Raw genomic sequence first — 27,991 nt, 5'->3', positions numbered from 1 at the left:
TATCATAACTTCAGCAAAGCCCAGTGAGGGAGGAGAGGTGTGTTCCCAGCATCATTGTTTGATGGTAACAGTTCACATGAGTGGTGCTTGCTGCTCACAACTGCTCCACGCTCTCCTGAGAGGTCTGACTGTGGTTGCAGGAGGTTGGGACTGCTGGGACATCTTTGGGTGAAAGCTCTTTCCTGCAAAAACAGAGCATTGATAAGACTCGAAGGAAGAGGTGACCCCACAGGGACTGGGATGCCTGATTCCTTCATATACCTTTGCAAACCTTTGGTAACAAACCTGTCCTGTCTCTAAACTTGTTTCATTGTTTTCCTGAAACTGTGACTATAATGCTCAAAGATACTCAGAGGACTTACTGAAATTATACAGGTATTTGCAGTGGCAGACCCTGTTTGATTACTACAAAAATACTTTTTTCCCTCATTTCATATCAAACTGTAGATTAGCTCAGTAGTTTTGTAGTCAAATAATCATGTTGGAGCAGATCACATTTATATCTAGTTTCTTGAATATAAACTGAAATATTTTGATGTTAACATTAAATCTAAAATGAAACTGAAAGATATTCAATAGGTCTGAAGACAGTATGCATTTTTATCTGTTCTCTGCCCAGAATCTCCCTCCAAATGACATCAAAGTTTCAAACCAAATATCAGGATGTCCAAGACATGTAAGAGTAAGAAACTTGGAAAATGGATCCAGCTTTCTTGACACACTACACCTGACTGCAAAAGAGGTAAAATACGGAAATATGAACAGGGAGCTTTCATAAATTTTAAAATACGCAGAGTGCAATATTGTTTTTTGACATTTGATTGGTTTTCAGGTTATCAATTGCCAAACCAAAGCCTGCCAAGGGTCACTCATGACCCCAAAGGGCCTGGTGAGAGGTACCAGAGATGGGCCAGTTCCACCAGAGGATCTTTTACCTCAGGCAAGAGACTTCCTCAAGCAATATTACAGTTCATTTAAAGAGTAAGTCAACTTGATTTTTGGGTATAAAATCCTCTACCTACCTCTCTGTGAGCCTCCAGGGAGGTTTGGTTTCTTCACAGCTCTTGGCAACTGTCCTGCTACATAGCATGCATTCAAAAATACATAAGGACTGTTAAAAATGCCAAATAAAACTGTCGTTGCACTTCATGTGCTCCATCTGTCAATCCAAGATCTTGGGAACACAGGGAAGGACTCTGGACCATGCACTGCTCAGCTCCATCCCTTTGGAGTATGCTACATTCCAGTACACTGAGGATCTCTGCCAGCATTATCTTCTGTTTTCTTGGGATTAGCTGCACTCGGATCAGTCTCAGTGTGGATAATGCCTTTTGTTTGTGCTGTTCCAAGTATCTTTTCTCTGTGTTCCCCTCAAGGCTTTAGGCAAAGATTGGAAGGCCAGTGTTGCTTCTCAGCCTTGCTCTGTGCTATCAGCATAGGCTCAGTGAGCATCCCGAGAGGGGTTTGTGTTTTCACAAACATGGCCATGGTGCAGAGGCATCTTGTTGCAGGAAGTGCTGGAACAGCTGGTTGATGTCCAAGGGCTTGCAGTGACATTCCACATGATGAGCTTTCGAGTAACAGTTCAGTGTTTGCTCATCCCATTAGAAAATATTATCAAACTGTCAGAGGGACTCAGCCACATAATGGCCACTTCTTTAGACACTTTGAACTCCTTTCAAATCTTTCTTCCCTCTGAATCTTTCTGAAAGTCCCTTTCTTACACACAGGCTGTCCTCACCAGCCTATTGCATTTGCACATCCCTGTGTTTCTGCTCATGGCTGTTTGATCACATTGATTTACACTATCTCATATGCTTGCCCTTGATCTTTCATCTTGCAGAAAATGTGAAAACTCTCAGACAGTGGAGGCTATTTTCATTCTGTCTGTAAGACAACAAAACAATTTTTGTCTCTGCTGTAATAAATATTTTCTAATGTTTTGACTTCACTCTCTGTTATCAAACTCAAGAATTTTAGAGCTGGTTTCCCTGACAAAGGAATTGCTCAGCACTTCCCTTTAGGAATGAAAATCCTACTTACTTTACTCAGAAGAGCTGTGGCCTTGTAAACACAATGGATCTTTGAGAGGACAGTCACTCTCAGCCTACATATGCCCTGAAACTCACCTGTTTTTTGGTTTTTATTTTCTCGTGATTTTTTTCAAATTTGTCTAGAAAATCCAAATTTAAACCAAAAGCTTACACAGAATAGCTTGTGGCCAATCTGTGCATGTATTGGGTGGTGAAAGGATTGTACCACTACTAAAATTTCTAGTATGTTAGTTTCTTTATGGGGCCAATAAGCTCTGTCCTTGCACTCCATAAGGACAAGTCTTAAATTCTGAAGCCAAAATATAATGTCTGCACTTTGAATGAAATTTTCATTGTTTCTTTTCATGGCTGTTTCCTGTTCAAAAGGCCAAAAATCAAAGAACAGCTGGGCCGGCTGGAAGCAGTGACCAAGGAGATAGAAAGAACAGGAACCTACCACCTGACAAAGGATGAGCTGACCTTTGCTGCCAAGCAGGCCTGGAGGAATGCACCCAGGTGCATCGGGAGAATCCAGTGGTCCAACCTGCAGGTGAGCTGTGGATCTACACCTGAGCTGTAGCCAAATAGTCCTCTGTGACTCAGAAGAATGGCCTTGCCATTGCTAGGACATGCCACTGTTTCGATTGAGCAGGACTCCCTCCTGTCCATATCAGGAGATTGGTTTCTTTGTAGTTCTCTGCTTCATGGCTGAATGAAAATGTGTAGCAGTGTGAGTGTGGGAACCAGGTGTGTCATGGAACCTGGTACGTGTTTGGTCTTTGGTCCTTGGTGGATTGTTATGGGTGAAAATGATGCATATAAGAACTAAAAAAATGAACCTTTCCTAGTGGAGCCACAATCTTTCCTTAAGTGCATAGGAAAAATAACAACTTTGCATAACTGTTTCAAAATTAGTCTTCTTTACATTTCTGTTGGAAACACACAGGTGTTTGATGCACGGGACTGTAAAACAGCCAAGGAAATGTTTGAGCATATCTGTCATCATATTCAGTACGCCACAAACAATGGCAATATAAGGTAGGTCTCTAATTTTAATTTTAAACAACAACAATTTTAATTTAAACAACAAAAATCGTATCCAGATCTGACATCAAACCATGAAATAGTTTATCTAAACAATTTTGACAACTTGTTTCTGCTCTTAATTTTCCTGGTACTTATATTTTCCTCTCATGTGTTCCATCAACCATCTTGAAAATTTATAACTTTCATGGCTGATATTACAAAATCTTTTGCAATTCCTTTGTCAAAGAGATGAAGATTTGAGGAGGTGGGTAAAGAGGACAAATGATTTTATTTCTACTGATGTTCATTTTAGAAATGCAAAACATTTTCTGCTGGTCCCAGTTTCTGTGTGGAGAGTGAGGATGTGTTTGTATGTGCCGGGCAGGTCAGCCATCACGGTGTTCCCGCCCCGGACGGACGGACAGCACGATTTCCGCGTGTGGAACAGCCAGCTGATCCGCTACGCTGGCTACCACATGCCAGATGGCTCTGTCCTCGGGGACCCTGCCACTGTGGAGTTCACTCAGGTACAGCTCCAAACTCACGCCCACAGCTGCTCCCCGTCTTGGCTAACCCACCTCCCTGGGGCTCCCTCCTCGCACCTTTATGCAGAGTGGTGGGAGGTGAGGAGTGAATGGGATGTTCTGCCCCACAAGTTCCAGGTGCAGGCTGGAACAATAATTCCCTACAGTTCTGATACAAAAGTGCTGCCCTCCATCTCAGAACAGGGTGAGCTAATATTGTCAGGGGACACAAGCAGGCACACAACCAGCACTTCATCAGCATGGCTCAACATTATTTGAATGGCAAAGAGAACCCTTTTCACTTAGAATTTACTTGAGCAGTTTTCAGAGGGTTAAAATTCTTTCGTCTTCAGATCTGGAGGGGAAACCTGAAAAGAACACAAAATGTGCTTTCTGTATTTGCAGTTGTGCATCGAGCTTGGGTGGAAGCCGAAATATGGCCGCTTTGATGTACTTCCACTTGTTCTCCAAGCAAATGGCCAAGACCCAGAAATATTTGAATTACCTCCAGAAATTGTCCTCCAAGTGCCAATGGAGCATCCAAAGTAAGCACACAGGATTTAGATAATTGCGTTTTTGCCTCTGCCTCACCTTGGCAGGTTATTGGGCTGTGCCTGTGGCAGTTGTTTTATGAGTTCTTTGTCAGGATGAAACGATGGTAAATCATCCTGAAAGATAAAATGCCTGTTAGAACAATGAAATGAGATTTAAATTGAGGAAGCAAATGACCATTTTGTTGGAAAACTTTTCTCCCAATCTACATTTCAATTATATTCAGAATTTTAAAAATCCTAATTTCTTATGCTAGTGTAATACACATGTAACACTGCACTCATAACAGAGTTTATTGCCTTTCTCTCATTGCTTTTTTCTTCCTGTTTGTTTTGGGACTGGCCTGCAGACTGCAGAACTCTGTAATATGGTTCTGCAGTTGCTGTAGCAGGTGATCCCCAAATACTGCAATAAAAACTGCAGTGAGTTTCAGCAGACCCTGGTCCAGTGGTTCCTCCTAGAACTGGTACTCTTTATCTTCCTGGGCTTTTCTGGTTTTCGAGAAAAAGACACACAAATAACTGCAGCTGCTTGTCGGGCAGGTACGAGTGGTTTAAGGATCTGGAGCTGCAGTGGTACGCGCTGCCTGCGGTGGCCAGCATGCTGCTGGAGGCGGGAGGGCTGGAGTTCACCGCGTGCCCCTTCAACGGCTGGTACATGGGCACCGAGATCGGAGTGCGCGACTTCTGCGACGCGCAGCGCTACAACGTCCTGAAGGTGACTCTGCAGGGAGCTGGGCTGGCTGCAGGGGAGGGAAGGGGCAGCAAGTTTTGGAAAAGAGACACCACCAGTGTTCACTGGGGTGGGACAGAACCACTTCCTGCTTTGTGAAGCTGGAACATCCTCAAGAGCCAGAACTCCAAAATTCCAGTTTACCTTTAATCTCAGGTGTTTCTGCTGCCATCACTTTCCCCAGCATGAGACTGACTCTTTCCCCTTCTTCTTCTGCACAATTTTTTCTTGATACAAAGCGGATGAGGTTGAGAAATCATGGGGTCTCAGTTCCATATAGTAAATTTGCTTTTCCATTTTGTCTCTCTATTACGTGTAGGAGGTAGGAAGGAGAATGGGACTGGAAACAAACAAACTGTCATCATTATGGAAGGACCGAGCTGTTGTAGAGATCAATGTGGCTGTGCTTCACAGCTTCCAGGTAAGTCACTGAGTGTGGGATCTGGACAGACACTGAGCACTCACTGTCCCCTCTTCCTCTCACTCAGTGGAGATGGCATTTTGATTCCAATAGAGTTATTCTTGATTTTCACACGAGAAAGTGGAGGAATCCGTATTTCCTCACAGGTAAAGGCAGAAGAGAAAGAAGCAAAGAGAGTTAAGGGAAAGATTTTCCATCCTTTTAACGCATTTATCTATGTTTCAAAACCTATGTAAAGCCATTGGATTAATATATTTTATTTTTAGTTCAAGTTTAACGTATCATGACAATATGAAAAGTGGGTAAAAGTGAGTCAGAGGCTTTGCAATATGCACTCCCAGTGCTACGGAGGTAAAATGCTGATGTTAAAGAAAAGATCTAAGAGTTCTTAATCAAAGGCCCGCGCCTCAATCTGTATCTTTAGAGTAACTGCTGATAGTATTTATTTCCCATAAATACTCCCTTTACTCTGAGTAAAGTCCTTGAAATATTGACCAAAGCAAGAAGATTACTTTAGCTACCCCGGGCAGAAGGGCAGAATAGGGTTTTTAATGCATGTTTTTCTTTGTGCCATTGTTCTAGAAACAGAACGTGACCATCATGGATCACCACTCGGCCTCCGAGTCCTTCCTGAAGTACATGCAGAGCGAGTACCGCGCGCGGGGCGGCTGCCCGGCCGACTGGGTGTGGATTGTGCCTCCCATGTCAGGCAGCATAACCCCCGTCTTCCACCAAGAGATGTTGAACTATGTCCTCACTCCCTTCTATTACTACCAGGTACACATCATCAAAAAGAAAAACCGACCCTAGCAGACAACCTCAGCAGTGCAGATGTGATATGGGACGTGAGGGAGTCTGGGTGCCAAGCCCTGGTTCATGAAAGGTCACTAGACAGATTCAGGAGTAGCAGACAGGAGCTGTTTTACATGGGAGGTGCTGTTAGTTCTGTTGAATTCTCTGGCTTTAAGTAAAATGCAGTTTAATGAAACAGAGACTGATACCATATTTTTACTCAGTGGATTGTATATACAGGTTCTATTTGATCTGGCCGCTTAAAGATACACAAATTGTTTATTTACCATTTTGCATTCCTTCCCTAAAGCATAACTTCTTTTTCTTTAAAGGTGGATGCATGGAAAACACATGTGTGGCATGATGAGACCCGGAGGCCAAGGAAAAAAGAAATAAAGTTTAGCATCTTGGCAAAGTAAGTTGTTCAAATAAGATTCTTCATGCTTTGTCCAACTGTTGTATTCTTGTAATGTTTGTGCTCTACTTCTTTAAAAAACATTTTTATAGTTAGGACCACTTGAGTGGTTTGAATCATAGCCTTACCTGTCCACCCTGAGGTAACATTCCTCTCTAAGGTTCTTGCTCAGCTTCTGAACGATCTTCCAAAGAAAAGCCATACTCCAGCTCAGTCTTTCCTAGCTTGTTTGTGAATCAACCTGAATTAGTGTAGCTTCATGCAAAGTTGTGTGTGATTGTTCTTCCCCAGGGCTGTGCTCTTTGCATCCTCGCTCATGCGAGGGGCAGTGGCCACCAGGGCCAAGGTCACCGTGATCTACGCGACAGAGACGGGCAAGTCGGAGACCCTCGCCAACCACCTGTGCAGCCTGTTCAGCTGTGCCTTCAGCACCAAGGTGAGCAGTACAAACCAACCACGCCTCCTGGAGACAGGAGTTTGGCTTCTGCAGGCTTTTCCAGTCTCCAAACCTGTGTTTGGAATGTTCTGTAAATACAAGATGGACTAGAACTTTGATTTTGTATTCATTTAGCATAATGCTGTGTGAGTTTGGTCAGCAGTCATCTGAGATATCTAAGGCTACTTCTTATGTCTGCTAGTGATGTCTCATGAGCTTTATTCCTTCTAGATCCTGTGCATGGATGAGTACAATATTTGTGACCTGGAAAACGAAACACTTCTTTTAGTGGTTACTAGCACCTTTGGAAATGGAGATTCTCCAGGTAACGGAAAGGTAATGTTCACCTCAGAATGTGTATGAGACTCAGCTCAAAGGCCAAAGACAAGCCTTTCATTTATCTCATGTCCTTCAGTAAGATATGGATCAGGTTTCAGATCAAAGTATTCTGTCTTAAATCAGAGTATTTTTCTAACCTTAAGTATTTTGTGTATTTTTCTGCAGGCCTTGAAAGACTCCTTGCTCAGACTGAAACTGCTGAGAAACAAAATTAGGTAAAAATACTTTGTTGTTTGGTTTGCATGTGATTGAGTCCTTTAGCACTCCACATAGCAGACCACAGCAATCTTCTGTTCATCTCCTGCAGGTATGCTGTGTTTGGTCTGGGGTCCAGCATGTACCCAGAGTTCTGTGCCTTTGCTCACACCATTGACCAAAAACTGGCCCAGCTCGGGGCTTCCCAGCTCACTCCAGTGGGTGAAGGGGATGAGCTCAATGGGCAAGAAGAGGCGTTCCGCAGCTGGGCAGTCAGTGCTTTCAAGGTGAATATAGAAATACAGCTCATATTCTACCCACTCATCCATGCACTTTAATTCCCATAAAAATGAGAGAAAATGAAGGAAACAAACATCTGAATTTATATCTGAATTTGGAACTCCCCTCTTCTCTACTGCTCACCTAACAAGGAGAGGGAACGGAGTCCCTTTTTTATTATTTTTAATATCCACACAAAATTGTGTGAACTCTTTTGGATAATGGAATGCTCAGTATGAACAAGTTTGGCATCAAACATATTTTACAGTAGATCCTTTTTGGCTATACTGTTATAGAAGTGGAACCTTACTGAACTCACTGAACCCACACACCAGAGGCACTAAAATCCAGCAATCTGTGAAACTGATAGCTCCTTATTAGCATTATGACAATGCTAAGAAGAGTTTTTTTACTGTGGATAGCCTTTATTTTTGTGGGTTTTTTATCTAGGCTGCCTGTGACATTTTTAACATCCGTGGGAGACACAGTATTCAGTTGCCTGAGATCTACACCTCTGAGGAAAGCTGGGACCCTACCAGTTACAGAGTAGTGCATGACTCCCAGCCCATGGACCTGGCTAAAGGTATTGCTCCCACCTTCCCCTCCCTGTGCCTTTGCTGCTTCAGAGGGGCTCACTGTGAAGGTTTCTCAGGAGTGCTCTTGGCCGTGCTGGATGCTAGAATGCATATAATGAAGTACATGGTCAGATTTAAAAAGACACTGGTTTACATTGTGTAAGTTATCTTTTCCAGCACAGTAACACTGGAACTATCACACATTTGTACAGCCCCAGAGGAACAAAAGCTGAGATGAACTGCTTTTAGTAAGGGAATGGGGCACACACAACTGAAGGTGGTTGGTCACCTTCTAGGGCAAGCGTGGTTCAGTTCTCCTCTGCATATTATTTGAAGGCATTTTAAACAAACCTAATCACAAGGTTACCAAGAGTCATATCTTATTTTCTCACCAGCTCTTGCAAACATTCATGCCAAGGATGTAATTCCCATGAAGCTGAAATTCAGGCAGAATCTTCAAAGTTCGAAGTCCAGGTATGCCACCTCATTCTTTTGAATATTGCAATACTACATTTTACTGAAATCTTAAACATTTAAGTGCCTGGTTATAAACATCTTCTCCCTGCAGTTATTACAAAAGATATTGGATTTTTGTACTGTCCTTAGTAAAAGCATGTGAGCTGTGCAGTCTACAGTGGGACAGCACTTCCACTGGCTGATTCCAGGCATGTTTATTCTGTACTGGACAGACAGGCAGAACTTCAGCACCCAGTTTGTTTGGATACAAGTACTTCACATGCCTGGACTCTGATTTGTTTAAGTCTCTGTGAAGCCCTAAGCTGGTCTGGTATTTGGTAATGAACACAAGGGAGCCCTTGCCAAGAGCCACTGCAGATTTATTCCTTTCCTGTGCAATCCAAGGGAAATCCTGTCAGTGTAACCAAGATCTGTCTCATTTCTCTTTCTTTGCTACGCAGTCGTGTCACCATTCTGGTTAAACTTCACTGTGAGACTAACCAGGAAGTGCACTACCTTCCTGGGGAGCACATTGGGATTTTCCCAGGCAACCAGGCAGAATTAGTCCATGGCATCATTGCCCGTGTCAAGGATGCCCCTCCAGCTGGTCAGACCATCAGGCTTGAAACCTGCATTGATGGTAAGTTGAGTCTCTTTAGACAAAACAACAGAGGATGTTGGACAGATTCCTTTAAAATTCCTAAGAATTTTCGCTGACTGAATTTGATTCTGTGATCTTTTTCTCAAGTTTCAATAGGATTTTGTGGCTGCTTTTTAGTTATTCTTGGTTCTGATTTTGCCCTTTCTGGAAAATCCATGACTTCACCAGGGTTTGAAGAGGTACCCGAGGTGACACTGTAATTCAGTTGCTGAATTGGCCATTGACTGCAATTAAATTAATCAGCAGTTTGCTTATTGCTACATGTAAAAGTCCTAAAATAGACATATATGTCCTGCGCATCTTTCCCATATTAGTAGGAACAATCATAGGATTCTGGAACACAGAAAGATGGTTTCCCCAAATGAAAAACTGTGCATTTCCAAGCGGTGTCTTGTTGTCATGAAGTTTTCTGTGTCAGATCCTCCCCTTACAAGGCATTGAAAACCTCACAATAACCTCTTTCAGAAGGGCCCTGTGGTCTGGACCTGCTGCACCCTCACCTGAAGGGGTATTTTGAAGGACAGTGAGTTTTGCAAAGCTCTGCAGCAGTCAAATACCACAGGTGTTGCTAAGTCCTTTTCTTTCCCTCATTTCCAGGTGGGTACTGGGCAAGGCACAAACAGATTCCAGCCTGCACACTACCCGAGGCTTTGACATACTTGCTTGATATCACTACTCCACCCTCCCAACAACTGCTAAAAAAACTCTCCCAGCTGGTGACAGCAGAAGGAGACAAGCAGAGGCTGGAGGTGCTGTGTCAGGTGAGCCTTAGGACTGGAGTTTTGTTTGCACTACTGTCCACTGGGCCCTCTGATTCCCTTTGACCATGTAGCAGAAGCTCAAGAATTTTTGTAGTGATGGATTTTTATGCCTCTGTTAGATATTCTGTGGTCTTAGAAAGCCAGCCATGGCGAGAGAAGGAGGGGTCTGAGGCTCAGCTTGGGTGTGGGAGCCAGCATCGGGTGTTTCCTGTGTGGTTCTGGATGGGTCACTTGCCTGCCTGGTTCTCTTGCCTCATGGTGGTTTCTGAGACATCCCTGAAGACCTTACCTTACACCTTGCATGTGGAGGAGCTGCAGGGGAGCTGGTAGATGTTTTTGTCAGAGAATTTGCTATCCTGAGAGTCAGAGGGATGTGGCTTTAAGTCGTGACTCACAGGTGTGGTGAGGGCTGCCTCCTCCTACCAGGTTCAGGGAGAGTCGGGAGGGCTCAGGACCTGGGACTACACAATTTCATGGATGTGCCATGACAGGGAGCTGAGAAATGAATTCTACTCCAGTTTCTGCATCCTCACTGAGAGAGCAGGTCTCTGAGAACATTGTAGTGGAGTTCTGAACTTCCATGTTCAAAAGTAAATTATTTTAGGAAACCCCAGTATTGGTCCTGGCAAAGTTTTGAGAACTCTTTGTTGATTTACCTGAATATTTAATTGACTGTAAAGCAGGAATCTTATTTATAAGTGACGTTTCAAATACCCCTGCTCTCCTGAACTCAACATGACCTGGTAATGTTGTGGTGATGCCCTTTGGCTTGCAGAGCACAGAGGAATACAATAAATGGAAGTTTTACAACAGCCCAAACATCCTGGAGGTCCTGGAGGAGTTCCCCTCTGCTGAGGTCACCACAGCTTTCCTGCTGACTCAGCTGCCACTTCTGAAGCCCAGGTACTATTCTGTCAGCTCCTCCTGTGACATGACAGCCAGAGAGATTCATCTGACAGTTGCAGTTGTAAACTACAGGACAAGAGGTAATGAACTGTTGTTTTCATCTCTCTCTTAATTAAATGGTGTTTAGACTACATTGTGGTTCAGGGGAAAAAATATGTCTGCCATACAGCATGAAGCATATCTGTAATAAAAAATTTGCGTTGTCATACCTGCAGAATAGTATCTGCAGAGCAGGTGTTCCTCCTGGGCCAAGATTTGCTAAAATCCTGCACCATCATCAGTGTATCCATGTTTTATAAATCATTACTAGACATACATTTATTTTAAAGCTATAATTTTAAGTATAAAGTGTGCTTTTTTAAAAACAGAGGGCTTTTGGGTGCTATCAGAGGTGTTCTGCCTTGCTCTGCTTTTAGATGGAGAAGGGCCTTTGCACCATGGAGTCTGCAGCACGTGGCTGAACACAATAGAGCTCAATGAAACCGTTCCCTGCTTCATCCGCAGGTAAAGAAAATTAAACAGGTAACAGCAGCTCCTAGTTCAGCTTCCTCAGTGGGTTTTCCTGTGGATATTTTCAAGTGATTGGTGAGTTGAAGTTGGAACAGCTGAGTCTGAGAAGAGAGGGAATTCCCTGTCTTCCAGAGATTTGATCTTTTACCATGACTTTCATTTAGTAAAATTACACATCATTAGAAAGTTCTGAAATAATTCTATTCCTATGACCCCATTCTCCACTGCAGAGCAAGGAAAGGGGAGGGAACAAGGAGCACCCAGTTCAGCCCCACTGCTGCTTTCACACTGGGGACTTGGGCTGTGCTGCTCAGTCATTCAAGCAACTGAACAGTGAGTTTCAGTCTGAAACCAGTTACCTAATTACCATCTTCTTGCCTTTTAGTGCTAATGAGTTCCACCTCCCCGAAGAGCCAGCCAAGCCCTGCATTCTGATCGGCGCGGGCACAGGCATTGCTCCCTTCAGGAGCTTCTGGCTGCAGCGCCTCTATGACCTGGAGCACAGAGGTACCTGCAGGGCCCTGGGGCAGGGCTGGCTCAGGGACCCCCCCAGCCCTGCAGCCATGGGCTCTGCAGCCATGGGCTCTGCAGGCACAGGCACCCCCAGCCCTGCAGGCACCCCCAGCCCTGCAGCCATGGGCTCTGCAGGCACAGGCACCCCCAGCCCTGCAGGCACCCCCAGCCCTGCAGGCACCCCCAGCCCTGCAGCCATGGGCTCTGCAGGCACAGGCACCCCCAAAGGTCAGCCCAGAGCCCCTGCAGGGATCAGCACCCCAGGCTCACCGGGCACTGCACTGGCACAGCCAGTCCATCCCCCAGGGACCATTCCCATGGGCAGGGGTCCTTTGGGGACCAGGAGGGCACAGCCTGTGCGCCAGTCCTATGTGCCAGTGGCTGCCCAGGCTCTCAGACTGCCTCTGTCCCTGCGGGTTTCAGGGCTCAGAGGAGGGGACATGACCTTGCTGTTTGGCTGCCGGCAGCCAGACCTGGATCACATCTACAGGGAGGAGACTGAGGAGATGAAAAGGAGGGGAGTCCTGAGAGATGTCTACACAGCTTACTCCAGACTGCCTGGCCAAGAGAAGGTAATGCTGGTTCCTTTGTTCTTTAAAGGTTTACTCCTCCAGAATCATCCCTCAAGTTAAGATCTGGACTCTTTTAGTTCTTAAAAAATGTTAGCATTTTGCTTCAGCGTATTGTGAGCAGGCTTGAGATTCTTCAAATGAAGGAAAATCTCCCTGTGCACTCCAGCACAAGCAAACTGTGCTATAAATTGCTATAAATATAACCCCTCGCTGCCATAGAGAGGCATGTCCAGTGCAAACAGCCTTTGGAACTAGAACTGGAACATTTTCAGAAACCTTGTATTTTGCAGGATTTGATTAGCCCATGAGTTAGAAATGAGTTGGCACTGGCCATTTTCCCCCATTTCAATGACACAGTGACCATGGAAATTAATTTTATGTAGAAGAATCTTGACTGGGAAAAAACACAACAGAATAAAAGTTATCCTCTTTTTAGCTCTCCTGGCAGTTAGGAGACACTAGCATGTAGAAGAGTTTTTGTCTGCTCAAGTTTGATCAAGAGACAGGTCCAGCTTCCAAATCTGGGCTTGTAAAGGGCACCCTGAAGGCATTTTTCACCCTTGCTGTGGTGCAGGACAGAGCTGGAGCAGACGGGGCACTTGGTGCTCAGACCCACGATGGACTCGGAGGAGCCAGCAGCCAGAGCAGCGTTTCAGAAGCCGGGTGTGCTGATGGTTTCTGTGTTCCCAGGTCTATGTCCAGGACATCCTGCAGGGGCAGCTGGAGGCCCGCGTGTGCGAGGTGCTGCACGGGCAGCAGGGCCACGTCTACGTGTGCGGGGACGTGCGCATGGCGCGGGACGTGGCCGCGGCGCTGCGGGCGCTGCTCGCCCGGGCCCTGCACCTCAGCCCGCAGCAGGCCAACGAGTACCTCCAGCAGCTCAAGGTAGCTCTCATCGCCGGCCGCTCCCTCCGGCGGGCGGGGCACGGCCGGCCTCGGGTGCTGGGGCTGTGGTGAGCCCCCGTGTGTGCAGGCACAGGGCCCGGGCTCTGAGGGAGCAGCGCAGCTGTGCCTGCCATGGGCTCCTGTGTGTGAGCTCTGAGGGAGCAGCCCGGTGCCCCCGCACTGCCAGCACGGCTTCTGTTCGGTCGGGGTGAGAGAGGGACTCTGCTCTTGCAAACGGGGTCCTGGGGATCAGCTTTGCAGGGTGTTGGGATTTGAGGTTTTATTGTACCAACAGAGGAAAAGTGAGTTCAGGAATTTTGTGCGCCCATCACTAAGAACCCCGTGCCTGGGGCTGCTGCTTTTTCAGACCCTCTTGTTATCACAACTCATCCTGGTGCATTTGTGCCCCGGATTCAGGGAGCTCCCTTTCACTGGCAGTAACAAAATCTTCAATCACAGAACCAGTGCTACGAATGCAAAAGGCCTTTTAGTTACTGAACTGATGGATAAGGAGTAGCTGGCAGCATTTCATTCATTTCTTGGGTGTCCTTTCTTTTTGCAGAGCCAAAAGCGATACCATGAAGATATATTTGGGGCTGTGTTCCCACATGAAGTCAAAAGAGCTTTGCAACCGACCAGCTGAAGAACAAATCCACTTGTGTTTTAGACAATATTTGCACATTTGTTGTTATTTTCAAAAAACAAAGAGTCAAATCCTCCTTCTTATACTTGTTCAATCATGCATGGGTATAGGATTGTAGGATTTGACTCATAAACCTCAGCCTTAATTAAGTAAAATATTAAATTTAACTTTTATTGCTATTTATTCTGAAATTTTAATACATTACCTTAATAGTGAAAGTGCAAATTATTTTTAATACCATCTATGCTAGTATAATCTGGTGGTTTTTATACATACTAGGAAAATTACAGTTTTGTACTAAGTTACCTGGAGCTGAAATCTTTTTTTTAAATGTACTGTTTATCTTTGTGACCTTATTTATATCAGATTGGTTTACTTGCATATTATCTTCACTTGAAAGCAAGTGAATGCATGGTTGTGTTGCTGGGAGTTGTCTGGCCACGTGCCTGGATCTGGAGCAATGTTTGCAAATGAAATAATAATGTGCTGGTCCCCAGGTGGCACCACCTGCTGCATCACCTCAGATGTGTCTGCTCAGCAGGCAGCAGTGGGGAGTTGTGCTTTGTGGGACTCAGGTACACGAACATCAGCTGTTGTTGTTACAGAGCCTATGGCAGGAGGGTTCCAAAAATTCCAAAGCACTTTGTACATTTGAATTCTATGCTCTGGTTTACTTGATTTGTTTGTAATAAATCTGTCTTTATACTCACACAAAGGATGTGGATCAGTGAACCTCTTCTTGCTCTTGGCTCCAGCCTGCAAAGGCAGAGGTAACAAGCAGCTCCCAGGCTGTGGTGAGGTGGGTTTGGCTCCTCCCTGAGCTAAGGGCATCTCCAGCAGTTACAGCCTGCCTATCAGCAGTTTTGCATTTTTGTTACTGCCAGGCAATGTGAGTTTGCACCAGGGAGTGAGACTGGCCTGAAACTGCCCTCGTTGTATTTGGACTCAGGCTCTTTCTATGTGTGGCAGTTACATCAGAAATAGTTCCTTCTCTGAAATTATCAGGACTATTTGAGCATATTAAAAAGGTGAGATTTTCCTGCCATCCCTCATCTCCAGGAGCTGGAATTGATGAAGGCAGAGTTGAGACTCTAAAGTCAGCAGTTCTGTGTATGAACAGTGTGTTTCACACATGCTTCAGGACAGCCCTTGGCCCCTGGAACTGGGCCGAGGTGGTTGTGCACCTTGCTGGGCTGGGACTGGACTGGGAGTTGCAGATAAACACTTTCTGAAGCAATTAGTGGCTTTTTTCATTGACATTTAAGCCAAATTTATATGGCTTTAAGGGAATGCAGCATCCATAACAGGCCGTGTGCCAGGGCACTGAGGTGCAGACAAACTTTGCTCTTAGCCTCATTCTGTACCTGGTTTTGGGTGCTGGTAAAACCCCCAGGAGCTGGGCTGAGCTGGGGCAGCTGGAGAGCCTGGGCTGGCAGCACAGGAGCACTGCTGGCTGCCCTCCACCCCTGAGTGTGCAGGGTGCATCCCTGGGCTTTGGGGAGCAGCCTGACATTGGGATATACTTGGAGCCTGATTTTCATAACACTATGGACTGAAGGAAAAGGAAGGGAACGTGTGGACAGAGCCCACGAGTGCAGGGAAGTGAGAGAAGGTTGGGCCCTGCATCAGGGAAATGCAGGAAAGCTGGGGGCTGATAGGGACAGGCATGGGCTGGGGGATGATGGATGGTTAAGGCTCATTAGAAACACCTGAGGCTCGTTAGGGACACCTGAGGCTCGTTAGGGACAGCTGAGGCTCATTAGGAGCACCTGAAGCTCGTTAGGAACACCTGAGGCTCGTTAGGGACAGCTGAGGCTCACAAGGGCCAGCAAAGGTCTGTGGGGCAGGGTCTGGCAGAGGCTGCTTGTGTTGGGGTGATGTGCAAGGCTGTGGAGCTCTGGGCCCTGGAGACAGTGAGGCCAGGTAAGTGAAAGGCTTTTTCTTCTCCTTGGTGTTTTGGTAATGCTGTGTTCCATTGTCCGTGTGCACAGGGGTTCTGCTGACCGGTAACGCTGCTGGGAGCCAGGGCTGGAGCTGCTGCCTCGGCTGGGAGGAGCAGGCTGAGGCTGGACGTGGTGTGTCCAGTTTGCCAGACCCTGCTGCAGTCTGTTCGTTTGTAGCCTGAGCTGTGCTTTGTGAGTTGTTATTTGGTGTCTCCTCTGAGTGAAACCCCATTTCTGTGGCTGCTCTGGGATGTTTTGCTGTCGAGCACCCAGCTGGGCTGGCGAAATGTTCCTGTCGGGTGTGGGGGTTTTGGATGCCCTCGGGCGTGGCAGTGCAGCTGGCAGGGGCTGGAAACGCTCCCTTTGTGCTGGGTCTGTCTCTGTTGGGGGGTCTGTGCTGGCTGCTCCTGTTCCTGTTTGCTGTGGCTCTCCCAGGGCAGAGGGACCCCCATGTTGGTGCCTCCTGGGGCAGTTCTGGGGTACAGCTCTGAGCAGGGAAACATCAAACTGCTCCAGTCACGGCCAGGGCAGAGCCTTTGTGCTGGGGGACTGCAGTTTGTGTGGTTTGGTTTGTTAAATGAAACATCTCTGCCCTTCAAATATAATTGAGAATTAAATTTATTATTTCTTATTCTTTATAAAAGACAACAAAGCTCATCTTATCTTAAGCTTTTTATTGCTTGCATGTGAGATGTAGATAAGATGAATGAGATGTAAGACTGTGCTTTTATGATGCCCTGGCCCATTCCTGGCAGGACAGCACAAAGCTGCCGTTATTCTGGGCACAAAGCTGCTGGCAGCAGCAGAACCTTCCTGGGATTAATTAACACGCGGTAATTGCCCTGCAGTGGGGAGGGCCGGGTTTGTGTGGCAGAGCTCTGCCCCACTCTGCAGGTGGTGGCAGGACCTTGAGCAAAGGACAGAGAAGGTGCTGGGGGGCCCAGAATGGCCTCAAGTGCTGCTCTTGGGAGGGAAGCAGCTTCTTAAACAGTTCAGTGCCTCGAGAAAACTCCGTGGCGGTTGTATTTCCCATTTAATAATGTAACTCATCCTATCTGGGAGGGAAAACTTTGGTAATTGCAGGGGGAGATCACCTGAGGTGTCTCTCAGGGAATGGGCAGGGAGCAGAGGGGTGGAGGAGCTGCTGTGCTGGGGGGTCTCTGTGGGAATCTGCTCCTGCTGTGGTTCAGCTACAAGTCAGTGAGAGGAGAGGTCAAACCAGGACTCAGTAACACTTGCTTTATCCAGACCAAAGATTTATTCACTGAAAAGATTCCTACATATCCAGAATTCCAGTAGCATGGAGTGCACTCTTTTTTTCTTTTTTTTTTTTCCTGGTTGCATAAACTAATACAGAAACTGTTGTTAATTCTAACAATTTGTAATTAATTTAATAGCAATTCTGGAAGACACTCAGTTCATAGAAAATATAAAAAAAAATTTGTACTGTACAAAGTTTACATCACATTTGAAAAGAAAACGTGTCCATGTTCACCATGTAACGACCATTTACATTCACTACTGACATGTGGCTCCTGTAGCAGCATTGCACAGCATTGTCACATTGACAGCTCCACGGGGCAGGACGCGTGACACAAACACAACCCAGGGACAGCTTGGTGTGCGGGGCTGGGGCAGCTCCATGGCCCCAAGCTCGGTGCCCAGAGCCCTGCTGGGCTCGGCTGGGTGCCCCTGGCTGGCCAAAACTCAACCACCCACAGGGGCTGGCCAAAACTCAACCACTCACTGAGGCTGGCCAAAACTCAACCACTCACTGAGGCTGGCCAAAACTCAACCACCCACAGGGGCTGGCCAAAACTCAACCACTCACTGAGGCTGGCCAAAACTCAACCACTCACTGAGGCTGGCCAAAACTCAACCACCCACAGGGGCTGACCAAAACTCAACCACCCACAGGGGCTGGCCAAAACTCAACCACCCCACAGACACTGTCAGCCTCTCCTCTGGCTGTGCTGGGGCAGAGGATGAGCTCCGTGTTCAAGGGCAATTTATGGGTGTCCCACACAGCACCCAGGCCAGGCTGGATCCCGATCCCCCTGTTAAGGGCAGGCTGTGAACAAGCCCCTGTGCCAGGACTGGGCCCATCCCGCAGTGCCCAACACCCCGACCCAGGGCAGGGCAGGACACGAAGGGCTCCACAGACAGGGCCTGCCCTGCACGGGAGGGACCAAGGCTCAGTCTGGGGCCCGTGCACAGCCAGGCCACTGATCCCACACAGAACATTCTGGGTGTCCCAGCTCTCAGGGCCTGCTTTGTGCACCCAAAAACAGTGAGGAGCACCCTGAGGCTGCTGCTGCCCTTGACACCGACTGAGCTAAGGGCCAGTCTGCACCCAGCAGCAGCCCCTAAAGCAGGGTTCCAGCCCAGGGGCAGCACCTTTCTGCCCTGCTTTGGGTTTGTGTTGTGCTGCTCTTAATTAAGCAGCATTGGGGGGAAAACAATTTCTGCTTCAGGCTGCTGACACACCATCAGTGAGAACTGCAGAGCCCGAGGGGGACAGGGATCAGGGCAGCCCTGCAGTGCCCAGCCATGCCAAACCCATTTCTCTTTTTGATCTGAGACACATTTAAAAAGTCTTTGTCAACACTTGTAAGAGGCTGCAATGGACTTGCACACAGGACTGAGGCTCTCTGCTCAACAGGACTCAGGTTTTGTGCCACTTAGTTCCTCACACAAGGCAGCCAAACTGAGGGCTGGTGCTTTGGCTGCTCAGAGATCTGGGAGCTCCCCTGAGCCTCAGGGATGGGAAAGGGGAGCCTCTGCTAATGGGGCCTGCCATTGATTTCCAAGGGGGACGATGCATCTGTCACCTCAGTGTGGTCACTGGCTGTCACCTCCATAACCTCCACACTGTGCACTGGAGGAGGAGGAGGTGGGTTTTGATTTTAAAACTAACCTCTGAAACGAGTCTGAGGTGTTGGGGTCAGGCAGAACCTCCAGGCCCAGATACTGCCTTCTTGGTTACAAGATTTGTTATTCTTAAAGGTTTTTTTTCCTCAAAGCAACTGCTTTGGTCCTATGTTTCTCAAACAAAGAACTTGCAAGCTCAAACGTGGCCAACTGTAGGCAGTGGCAGCACTCTGTGGGTGTGCAGGGACACTGCAGCTCTGTGCATCAAGGCCTTAGTTAATGCGTTATTTAGGAATAGCTTTTCCTTTGTCCTGTTTCTCTTGCCTTTCCCTGCACTCAAATTTGTGTCTGAACCAAAAGAGGAATTTGGTCCCTGTGCAGAGCTGTGACAAGTCATGAGTTTATTTTTTAAGGCCAGCAATTCTTAATTCCTCTGGGATTGTATGAGAAGGAGCAGGTTTTAGTGTGAGTTCTGTGGAGAAGAGCACCTGAGTCACTGAGAGCCAGCCCCCATGGCCAGACACTGCGCCTGCAGCAGCTCTGTTGTGCTGTAGCTGAACTGTAGCTGAATTCAGGGTGAGCCAGAGCTGGAGCAGCCCTGCTGGAACAATGGGTGGCCTGGGCAATGCCAGTGCGGCAGGCTGGGCTCTCCTTCAGGAGAGAGCTGACTGCAAGGCCACAACTGCAGGAGCCACGTCGCTGTTCCACTGCCGGAGCCCGCTCTGAGGGCAGAGTGGCTCCTACGGACCACGGACACGAGGAGGAACCAGAACAGCTCAGCTCTTTCTCAGTGCCATTTGAGAATGGCTGTATTCAACTTGATTCACTGTTTATTATGTTTAAAAAAATATAGTTGACACAAAAGTATCATGTAAACATTGTTAAATAGCTGCTGGTGCTCAGGCGGGACCCGGGGCTGAGCTGATGGTCCTTCAGCCTCGGCGTGGAGCAGCCAGGGAGGGTTTCTGGTGCTGTGTGGGAGCAGGCAGCCAGCATGGTCGCAATGACACCGGCCTACAGCTTTGGGTTACTCGGTTCCAGGATCCCCAAGCCCAATCTTTCAAAACGCAGGACAACTTTGCTACTGTTAATGCTGCAGAGAGTGAGGAGGGAGAGGAGAAGGGAGGGGGAAACAGTTACTGAGGATTCATCTTACAAAGCTACTGCCCTGTCACAGGAGCTGCAATGAGTTTGGTTCTGCTCTCACATCAGTTCACCCAAAGAGATGCTCAAGTAATTCAGCAGCAAACACATGAAGTTATTCATGCAAACATTATCAGTGGGAAGAAACTGCACCATCTGATTTGCCCAAGGGAGAGGAGCAGGAAGTTTTCCCAGGTCTCTACCGTGGGTAGAAGCCTGACGCTGGTTTTCAGTGGGCACTTGCTTCTCTTCAAGTAGAAGGGAAGGAAAAACTGACAGAATTTTCTTTGTAAGAGAAAGGGGAGTTTTGACAAAGTACATGAACAGGCTAAAAAACCCCAACAGAACAAACCCAAGCCCATGTGCTCCTCCCCAGGCTCTAAAAACAAATAAAGGGGTGTCTCCCCTTGCTCTCACACTGCTGGCAGAGCCAGAAGCACTTTCAGCTCAGAGCTTTCCTGAGGAGGCTCAGGGAATGATGTGGGAGCTTGATGTCAGGCAGCAGAAACCCCCTTGGAGTGTGCTCTCCCCGTCCCTGTCCTCTCCCCTCCAAACCAGTGAAGACAGACCTTTTCTAGAAGGCACATGTTTGCTGTGGTAGCTGTGACTCTGCCAAGGCCCTACATTGAGTCCTCCTGCTGCCCAGCGATGTAAACAGAAGCAAACTGTAACATTCCAAGGCCTGGATCTGCAAGGGGAGGAGCTGAAGGCTGCTCTTGCTTTCCTCCTCTTTTACACAGCTTTGTAGCTGATCCCAGGTGACCCACGTGGACCTGCCCCGGACACTGCCCCAGCCTGGTTCCCAGTGGGCACAGGACCCTCCGAGCAGAGCAAGGACCATCCTTCCTTCCACTCCAGAACTGACCCTGGCTGCAGCGCTGGCTCTGTGCCCGAGGGAGAGCCGGCCTGGCCTCAGCCCCTGCTGGCTTGCAGTGCAAGGGCTGTGACGGTGTCCCTGTCACTGCAGGCACAGAGCTGCAGCCCAAGGACACAGCCCCAGAGGGGCTCAGGGCCCCGCACAGGTGCAGCAGTGTGGAACAGGCACGCTGCCCTGGGGGGCACCTGCTCGGGCACAGGGGCCCGTGCCCTGCCCAGAGGAGTCTCGGCTGCCGTGGCACAGGAGCCCGGTGTTAGCCACGAGGGTCTCGCAGACACGAGTGGTTATTGAAGCTACAGCCCACACCAAGCCAAAGGCAGAGAGGAGAATCGGATAAAGTGTTGATTATGTCCGTGGGTTAATTTCGTGGTTTGTTTTTGCTTTTTTAATGGAAGGTGATTGTCCAAGTTGCCGGTTAGGATACGACACATGGAAGCATGCAAGGTGGAGCCCGTTATTGCACCAGTAGCTACAACCTACAAAGAAATATGGGAGGGAAGGGAAAAAGACACCATGAGAGTTAGTTTTCAGTTATTAAAAGCAAGCCCTTGAGAACTACACATTGTACAGCTTGACCAGGCTGCAGCAGGGTTAGTGCCGTGTGTGAAAGGATCTGGGTGAGGTGGGGGGAGCTCCACTGCTCAGTGCATGTTCTTTGTGTGAGGATGAGGCCAGAGTCTGGGGGAAGCTTTTCTGCAGTTTAAAGTTGTTGGACACCACTGGTGTGTCAAGGCTCCAGTACAAACGGGGGGGAAATTGCACAGGAGAAGTGGCAGAATTTTCAACCAAAACTCCAAAGCCCCCACACCCAGCAGAGACCAAGCTGTCACCACAGTTCCTGTGTCAAGAGTTTGGGTGGTTCTGATCAGGTGTTACAGGAAGAGAGTGAAGGATTATAGGAAGGGAAGGGATGGGTTAAACATCAGAACAAAGAGAAACTAAATACGAGCAGTTGAGGAGATGAAAAGAAACACTGACCAAGGGCACGGTGAATGGGCACTGGGCACAGATGTGTCTGTGGCCTCAAACCCACGCAGTCTGAACCACTTCAGAGGGAAACAGTTCCTGGGTCCTTCCCCTCCTCAGGCAGTACCTGCCATTACAATCACTGGGGAAGTTCTGACCACTCTGGGGTCAGTGAGGGCCCTTCCCAATGCTGTTGTGGATATTCTCTGACACAAACAGGGGATCAGTCAGCTGCTGGAGGGAGGTGAATATGGTGAAGTTGGAAATTAACTGTCTGAGGCTCATGGCTTAGTCACATCATTTCCCAGGAACTAGAGAAGCACAGGAGCAGTGCTCCCACCCTGTCATGTCTGACAGCCCCAGGAAAGCAAATAAAGCTCAGAAATGACCAGTTAGCAAATTGCATGGCATCAGTGTTGTGAGCAGCAGCAGGTACTCACTCGGCAGACTTCCAGAAGTGCCCTGGGTGGGAGAGCCGGCGGTTCAGTTTTGGCAGTTTTTCAAGCATTTCCATGAGGACAGTGAAGCTGGGCCTCTCGCTGAGGTCAAAGGCCCAGCAGGCCGAGAGGATTTCCTGCAGAGGACAGTGGTGGCTCATTCATTATCTCAGGTCATGGGTCAACTGTGCAGACCAGAAAACTGTCAGAGCACTGGGATGTGTGAGCCCAGGCAGACACTGCTCACAGCGGGCCTGGACACTGCCAGAGCCCGAGAATGTCCCGTGCTGAGGACGTTCACTTCTGCACAGGCTAAACCTATGCCATTCTCCTCTGTTCTCTTTCCTGCCCTTTCTCTTTCGAGTTCTGAGTATAGTAACTCTTGAAGCAGCCCCCTCTGTCCCTGACAAGCAGCTGTGTGAGGGGCTCCTGCAGCTGAGGTACTTACATTGACCTCTTTGCCCAGGCTGACAGTGGCAAGGACTTGTCTCACTCCCTCTCCGCTGCCGATCTGCCAGATGAGAGCCTCTGCAGGCTGGCTCCTGAAGGGCCACTCCCGTGCCTGCAGCTCGTACCACACGGTCCTGCAATGCCAACAGACCAACAGACGGGTCAGGCCTCTGCTGCTCCTGACAGACAAAGTACCCGGTGCTGGCACTGTTCCAGCTGCTTCAGCTGAGCTCTGGGAGGTGCCTGAGGCTGTGCAGCAAACCCCTTCCACCCACGACTTTTGGAATAGGTGAGGAAAATGTGTCCCAGCTGGAATCCTGAGTCTGAGAGAAGGGGAGCACTGACTGAAAGGCTTAGGCCAGTAGCCAGCCTCACTTAGCAAGCTCTCATGGTACTCCTGGGTGTTCCTTTCTTACCCAAAGGCATAGATATCTGCAGCTTTGGAGAAAGGCAGCTTGTCTTCATCTTTCCCTGGGGCCATCTCACGGACAATCTCAGGGGCCAGGTAGCACAACCAGTCATGAGGCAGCTTCAGCTCATTCTCCCTCCTGAGTCCAAAAGAAAGAAGCAGGACTAAAACATTGGTGTGGAGGCCATATCTGTGCTGCACCTATGCTTTGGCTTTATTTACTCCAATGTTTTTGCTGATGTTTTATTTCTAATTTTCTTGCCATGTTAACAAATAGGCACGTGTCAGCCTGACACTCACAGCTCCTTCCTGGCATTAAGGTCTTGTTTGTTCTGTGCTCTGAGGCTTAATCCAAACTCTCTAGCTGTGCTACTGCAACTGTAGGAAGAACTCTGCTAAAAAGGAAAACAAAGCAAACAGGCACAATGCAAACTGAGTGTGTACTAAACCAATGGATGCTTCTTGTGCACTCCAGGAAATGTTTCCCTATGTGACCATTTGTCATTCCAGAGCTGGAACCAAGCACTGAAACCTCCACTTACCTTCCTTCCTGGACCACACCCGAAATTCCAAATAATCCAAAGTCGGTGATCACAACTTTCCCATTGTCATAGAAGACATTTTTGGATTTCAGATCCTTATGTACAATCCCCTTTGCGTGGAGATACCCCATGCCCTGGGAAACACAGCAGAGATGGAAATGTTTTTGGGGTTTTATTATTTCCAAGCATACTCTGCTTTCTAACACATTTCCCCTTCCTAACTCCAGTGTCAGGGATTAGCTGTAACTGGGGGCAGGGCCCCTGTGGGACTCGTGCAGGAAGGTGTGGGGAGAGGCTGAGGGAGCAGCTCCCAGTGCTGTGTGCAGCTCTGAGCTCTGCCTGAGGCCCTACCCAGTGGCTCCCTTGGCATAATAAGCTCTTACCTTAATGATCTCTTGTGCTATCTGCCTGGTTTTGTTGATGTCCAGGGAGATCTTGGGGTCTCTCACAAAGGAGTGCAGCGTCCTTCCTTTGCAGAAGCTACAGGAAACGTTTATATATGAGAACATTGCTAGCTCTACAATACATATCCAGTAGAACCAACAGAAAGATCTCTCTCCCTACCTGGTAATGATTGCCAGGTGAGGGGGGTTCATGCAGGCTCCCATGAACAGCACAACGTTCTCATGCCGGGTCTGCCTGTAGTTCATCACCTCCTTCTTGAAGAGCTTCAGGTGATCCTGGTTGTTGCCATCGATCTCCAGCAGCCTGATGGCCACCTCCCCGTGCCACTTGCCCTTGTAGACCTTGCCCCAGCGGCCCTGGCCGATGGGGTCCCCCAGCTGGATCTGCTCGAAGGGGATGTCCCACTCCTGCAGGTACACGCTGGTCTGGCTGGGTTTGCGGTAGATCATCCCCTGCAGGTGCGGCCGCCGGTTGGGCAAATCTTCCACCTCATCCTCATCATCCTCGGGCTCCGACTTCCCCGCCTCTGCTTCCTCCACCTGTGCCCAGCAAGGGAAGGGAAAGGTGTGCTCGCAGTCCCTCGGGGGGGCAGAGCAGCACAGGCTGCTCCAGAGACCCCCGGGGCAAACACAAACCCACCTGTGCTTCCCGTGAGCCTCCGCCCGTGCCCGGCTGCTGGGCAGCGCTGCAACAGCAACAGAGAGAGCAGTTGGACATCGCTGGGCAATGGGGGCCCCTGCTGCCAGTGGGGAGCAGAAGAAGCCAATACAGAACAGATCCTGACAGTTACAGAAGCAGAGAAAAATACAATTCCTGCTCCATGTAAAAGAGAAGGACTCTAAGCTCAGTTTGGCAAATGTAAGACAAAGATTGGAAGTGATTCTTGATAATTAAGTGGCAGGAATTGATTTGGCAGTGGCATGGCTCTGTTATTACACTGTGTTCCAGGAATAGATGCTCCCATTCCTACCCCTGAAACACCTGCAGTGGAGCAGCTGGCAATGCAGGCTGGAAGCTTTTCCACGCCCTGCAATTGGGATCCTGAAAGAGTTGTTTGCTTGCAGCTCAGTGGGCCGTGCCCTTCAAGTTACAGAACTCCAATTTCTGTTTCATCTGACCCTTCACACAACCAGGACTAGATATTAAAGGCTTGGACTCCTTAGTGTACCATTTAAAGTGTCATATTCAGCTTTATAAAACTGGCAATACCAGCATCACCCTCACTGACTAAAGTTACCCTGGGAATTCTTGGGTGTTAAATCTGGTTTTGGCCATAACACAGCACTTCTGGGCTGACGTGAGGATTACCATGTAAATGCTGTGCAAATGAAAAGATTTAAAACTCTACTTACTTAGTGTCTGCAGCAGTTTCTGGAAGCTGTGCTGTTTGTGCAGGACTGGGAATTTCTGGGAAAGTAGAAACAGTTATGATACATCTTCTACACTTCAATCTCCTATGGACTGCAAGTTTTAACACTGCAATAGCAACTATTTGCTTCTTGTTTAGGAATTATAAGCTCAACCACAGACAAAGGGATTTTATACTTTTACTGATTTAAAACTATGCTCATCTCTCCTATGCCTGCATGTTGGCTGAGCCCAGTCCTCTTCCATTTCCCCCACCTATCTGTGAAGTCCTTTTGGCTGGGCACAGAGCCATAAAAGTGAATCTTTAGAAAGGAGGAACATGGATGTGAGTAGAATCCCACAGCAGGAAACAAATGTTCTACAGCTGAATATTCAAAGTTCCATCTCAATACATAAATCACACCTCAGATTAGGGGAGAGAGGCCTGAGTAAAGAGAAAGTCTGGATTGTTTTAGACAGGTATTTTAAAGCAGAATGATTGTTCTTGGGCAGCATGCAGAGGTTTACAAACAAGTTATGTTTTGGCATAGAAGTTGGTTAGTAGAATTAAAACAATCAACTCACCTGGGAAGACAAACTGTTGTCTATGCTGAAGGTAGTAGGCAGCTTTTTAATTAATTGGGGTTTTGTAAGAAAGGAACAGCAAAAAAAATACCAGGAGAAAAAAAAACAAAACAACACAAACAAGTTAGAGGATCATCAGTGAGTGCCTCATGTGCATACAATGAATTAGTCCCAGGTCACTGCTGGGAACAGATTAGTGGATTATCGGCCTGCTGGGGGGAATTTCAGCACATGCATTTTGGGAGGGCCCTGACAGATGACAGGTATCACACACAAGCTCTGCCACCTCTCTCAAACAGCCTGGTGGGCAAAGGCAGAGCCCAGGAATGTGCAAGGCAGGCCCACATCAGGTGTGATGTGATGTGCTCTTGTGTCTCAGCTTTGCAGAGGTGCCCCCACAGAAGGTGAAGCTCATGAACCATCTGCCTTTTTTATTTTTTCAGTGAGTCTGAGCAGTTTGTCCCAATGCAAAGTAACTGCAGTGGAATCCTTACACTGAACTGCCTCTAGTCCTTTTCAGCAGGCTCAAACAGCAACTTGAATTCACAGGTCAGAAGCTGATGCAAAATTCAGCAGTGTTCAAGGCCAGATGTAGTAGCTACTGAGCACATTGTGACTTTAGGTCAAAGGAATTCCATTTATTCTCACTGTTTAGATCTTTGCCCTCGTCAGAGGTGCTTGCCCTTCTCAGCTCTGGTTAAAGCTGCACACTGAGGCTCTCAATCCATAGGGCATGAAGGGTGAACTTCTCTCTACCAGTTATGCTTGACAATGGTTTAAAAGTTGGTGTTGATTGTGGGTTATATTTTGGAAAGGTTTGGTAAAGTAATTCATTCCAGTTCTCACTTTTACAGCCGGCTCCAGCAAGCACCTCCCTCCTGACTGAAAGCCCCTGGTGAGCACACATTGCAGGCAGCATGCATTGTACAGCACAAAGGGAAAGGAGGAGAAAAAAATAGCTTTTCTCTTCAGTCCTTTTCCAAAAAGGAAAAGGAGAAACGTTCCTCAATAATCTGTTCCCTGCAAAGATATCTTGCTGATACCCTTTAAAAATCTGTAAGGTACTTTTACACCTTGTTTAAGGCAGAATCAGGTACTCAGAAACCCACAAGTCCCTCTGAATGCCTGGCCAGCTCCTGCAGCCTGCTGGCAGGGAGGATTTACCTGGGAAGTTGAAGCGCCCGTCCCTCTGGCCCATGGGGGACGCGTTGGGGGGCGGCGTCGCACTGGGAGGGTTGGAAGACTGGAAGGGTGCTGGGGAGGAGGGAGTGGATGAGGTTGTGGAAGAAGGATTACTGCTGGAGTCCAGGTGGTTTATTGCTGGTGGATGCTCCTGCAAAGCAGGCAAAGACACTGTGAGAGAGCAATAAAGAGAAAGGAAGAGTTCCCCTGTGTCTGCTGCACAACAGCAGAGGGAACTTGTTCCCAGGCTTGATCGTGGCATTGCTGTGCTGAATAAGCACCTGGAGCTCTGCACAGCCCCTGCTTTACAGGGACAAAATGTCTCATATCCAAGCCTTGCAAAGGGAAAGCTCTCACTCCAACCAGGGAGATCCAGCCTCTCCCTAATGCAGCTCCCCAGGGACTCTGGACGTGCCTCAGCCACCTCGTACCTTTTTAGTTAGTGCTTTGGGGAGGGTTCCAAACTGGGGTTCTGTGGGTCTGTCTACTGGATTATTGATATCAGATGGGACAGACTCTGTTCTTCTTATTTTTGTTACTGAAAAACAGGTTGGAGAAGGGAGAGAAACAGCTTTAATGAGACTTTTCATTCTTTCCATGCAATCAAT

The 27,991-nt window shown here is 47.9% G+C and overlaps 2 protein-coding genes across 2 annotated transcripts in view; one reads left to right on the top strand and one right to left on the bottom strand.

Annotated features, from left to right (window-relative positions):
* Positions 1 to 670: 670 nt before the first annotated feature.
* Positions 671 to 14,796, top strand: NOS2 (nitric oxide synthase 2). Its single transcript, XM_054287145.1, has 24 exons — positions 671 to 742; positions 833 to 981; positions 2,421 to 2,583; positions 2,980 to 3,071; positions 3,445 to 3,586; positions 3,989 to 4,128; positions 4,678 to 4,852; positions 5,187 to 5,288; positions 5,871 to 6,065; positions 6,413 to 6,495; positions 6,787 to 6,931; positions 7,163 to 7,267; positions 7,436 to 7,485; positions 7,578 to 7,752; positions 8,195 to 8,327; positions 8,715 to 8,793; positions 9,237 to 9,415; positions 10,034 to 10,201; positions 10,980 to 11,183; positions 11,520 to 11,607; positions 11,999 to 12,120; positions 12,550 to 12,698; positions 13,389 to 13,583; positions 14,146 to 14,796. The coding sequence occupies exons 2-24, from the start codon at positions 872 to 874 to the stop codon at positions 14,224 to 14,226; spliced, it is 3,075 nt and encodes a 1,024-aa protein (XP_054143120.1). The 5' UTR covers positions 671 to 742; positions 833 to 871; the 3' UTR covers positions 14,227 to 14,796.
* Positions 14,797 to 19,765: 4,969 nt separating this feature from the next.
* Positions 19,766 to 27,991, bottom strand: part of KSR1 (kinase suppressor of ras 1) — a 47,442-nt gene continuing 39,216 nt past the window's right edge. Inside the window, exons 9-20 of the mRNA XM_054287285.1 lie at positions 27,815 to 27,921; positions 27,366 to 27,534; positions 26,202 to 26,243; positions 25,622 to 25,676; positions 24,909 to 24,954; positions 24,429 to 24,808; positions 24,248 to 24,344; positions 23,865 to 23,998; positions 23,330 to 23,461; positions 22,912 to 23,047; positions 22,467 to 22,600; positions 19,766 to 20,133 (exon numbers count right to left, since the gene is read on the bottom strand). Of these exons, the coding sequence (XP_054143260.1) occupies positions 20,055 to 20,133; positions 22,467 to 22,600; positions 22,912 to 23,047; positions 23,330 to 23,461; positions 23,865 to 23,998; positions 24,248 to 24,344; positions 24,429 to 24,808; positions 24,909 to 24,954; positions 25,622 to 25,676; positions 26,202 to 26,243; positions 27,366 to 27,534; positions 27,815 to 27,921 (1,511 nt within the window). The 3' untranslated portion in view covers positions 19,766 to 20,054. The remainder of the gene's footprint in view (positions 20,134 to 22,466; positions 22,601 to 22,911; positions 23,048 to 23,329; positions 23,462 to 23,864; positions 23,999 to 24,247; positions 24,345 to 24,428; positions 24,809 to 24,908; positions 24,955 to 25,621; positions 25,677 to 26,201; positions 26,244 to 27,365; positions 27,535 to 27,814; positions 27,922 to 27,991) is intronic.

The sequence above is a fragment of the Melozone crissalis genome, unplaced genomic scaffold (assembly GCF_028551555.1).
Source record: "Melozone crissalis strain CALT ecotype California unplaced genomic scaffold, PUWL_Pcris_2 ptg000057l_1, whole genome shotgun sequence".
Lineage (NCBI taxonomy): Eukaryota > Metazoa > Chordata > Aves > Passeriformes > Passerellidae > Melozone > Melozone crissalis.
The sequence above is the reverse complement of the archived record's forward strand: the minus strand, read 5'-3'. Positions and strand labels throughout refer to the sequence as shown.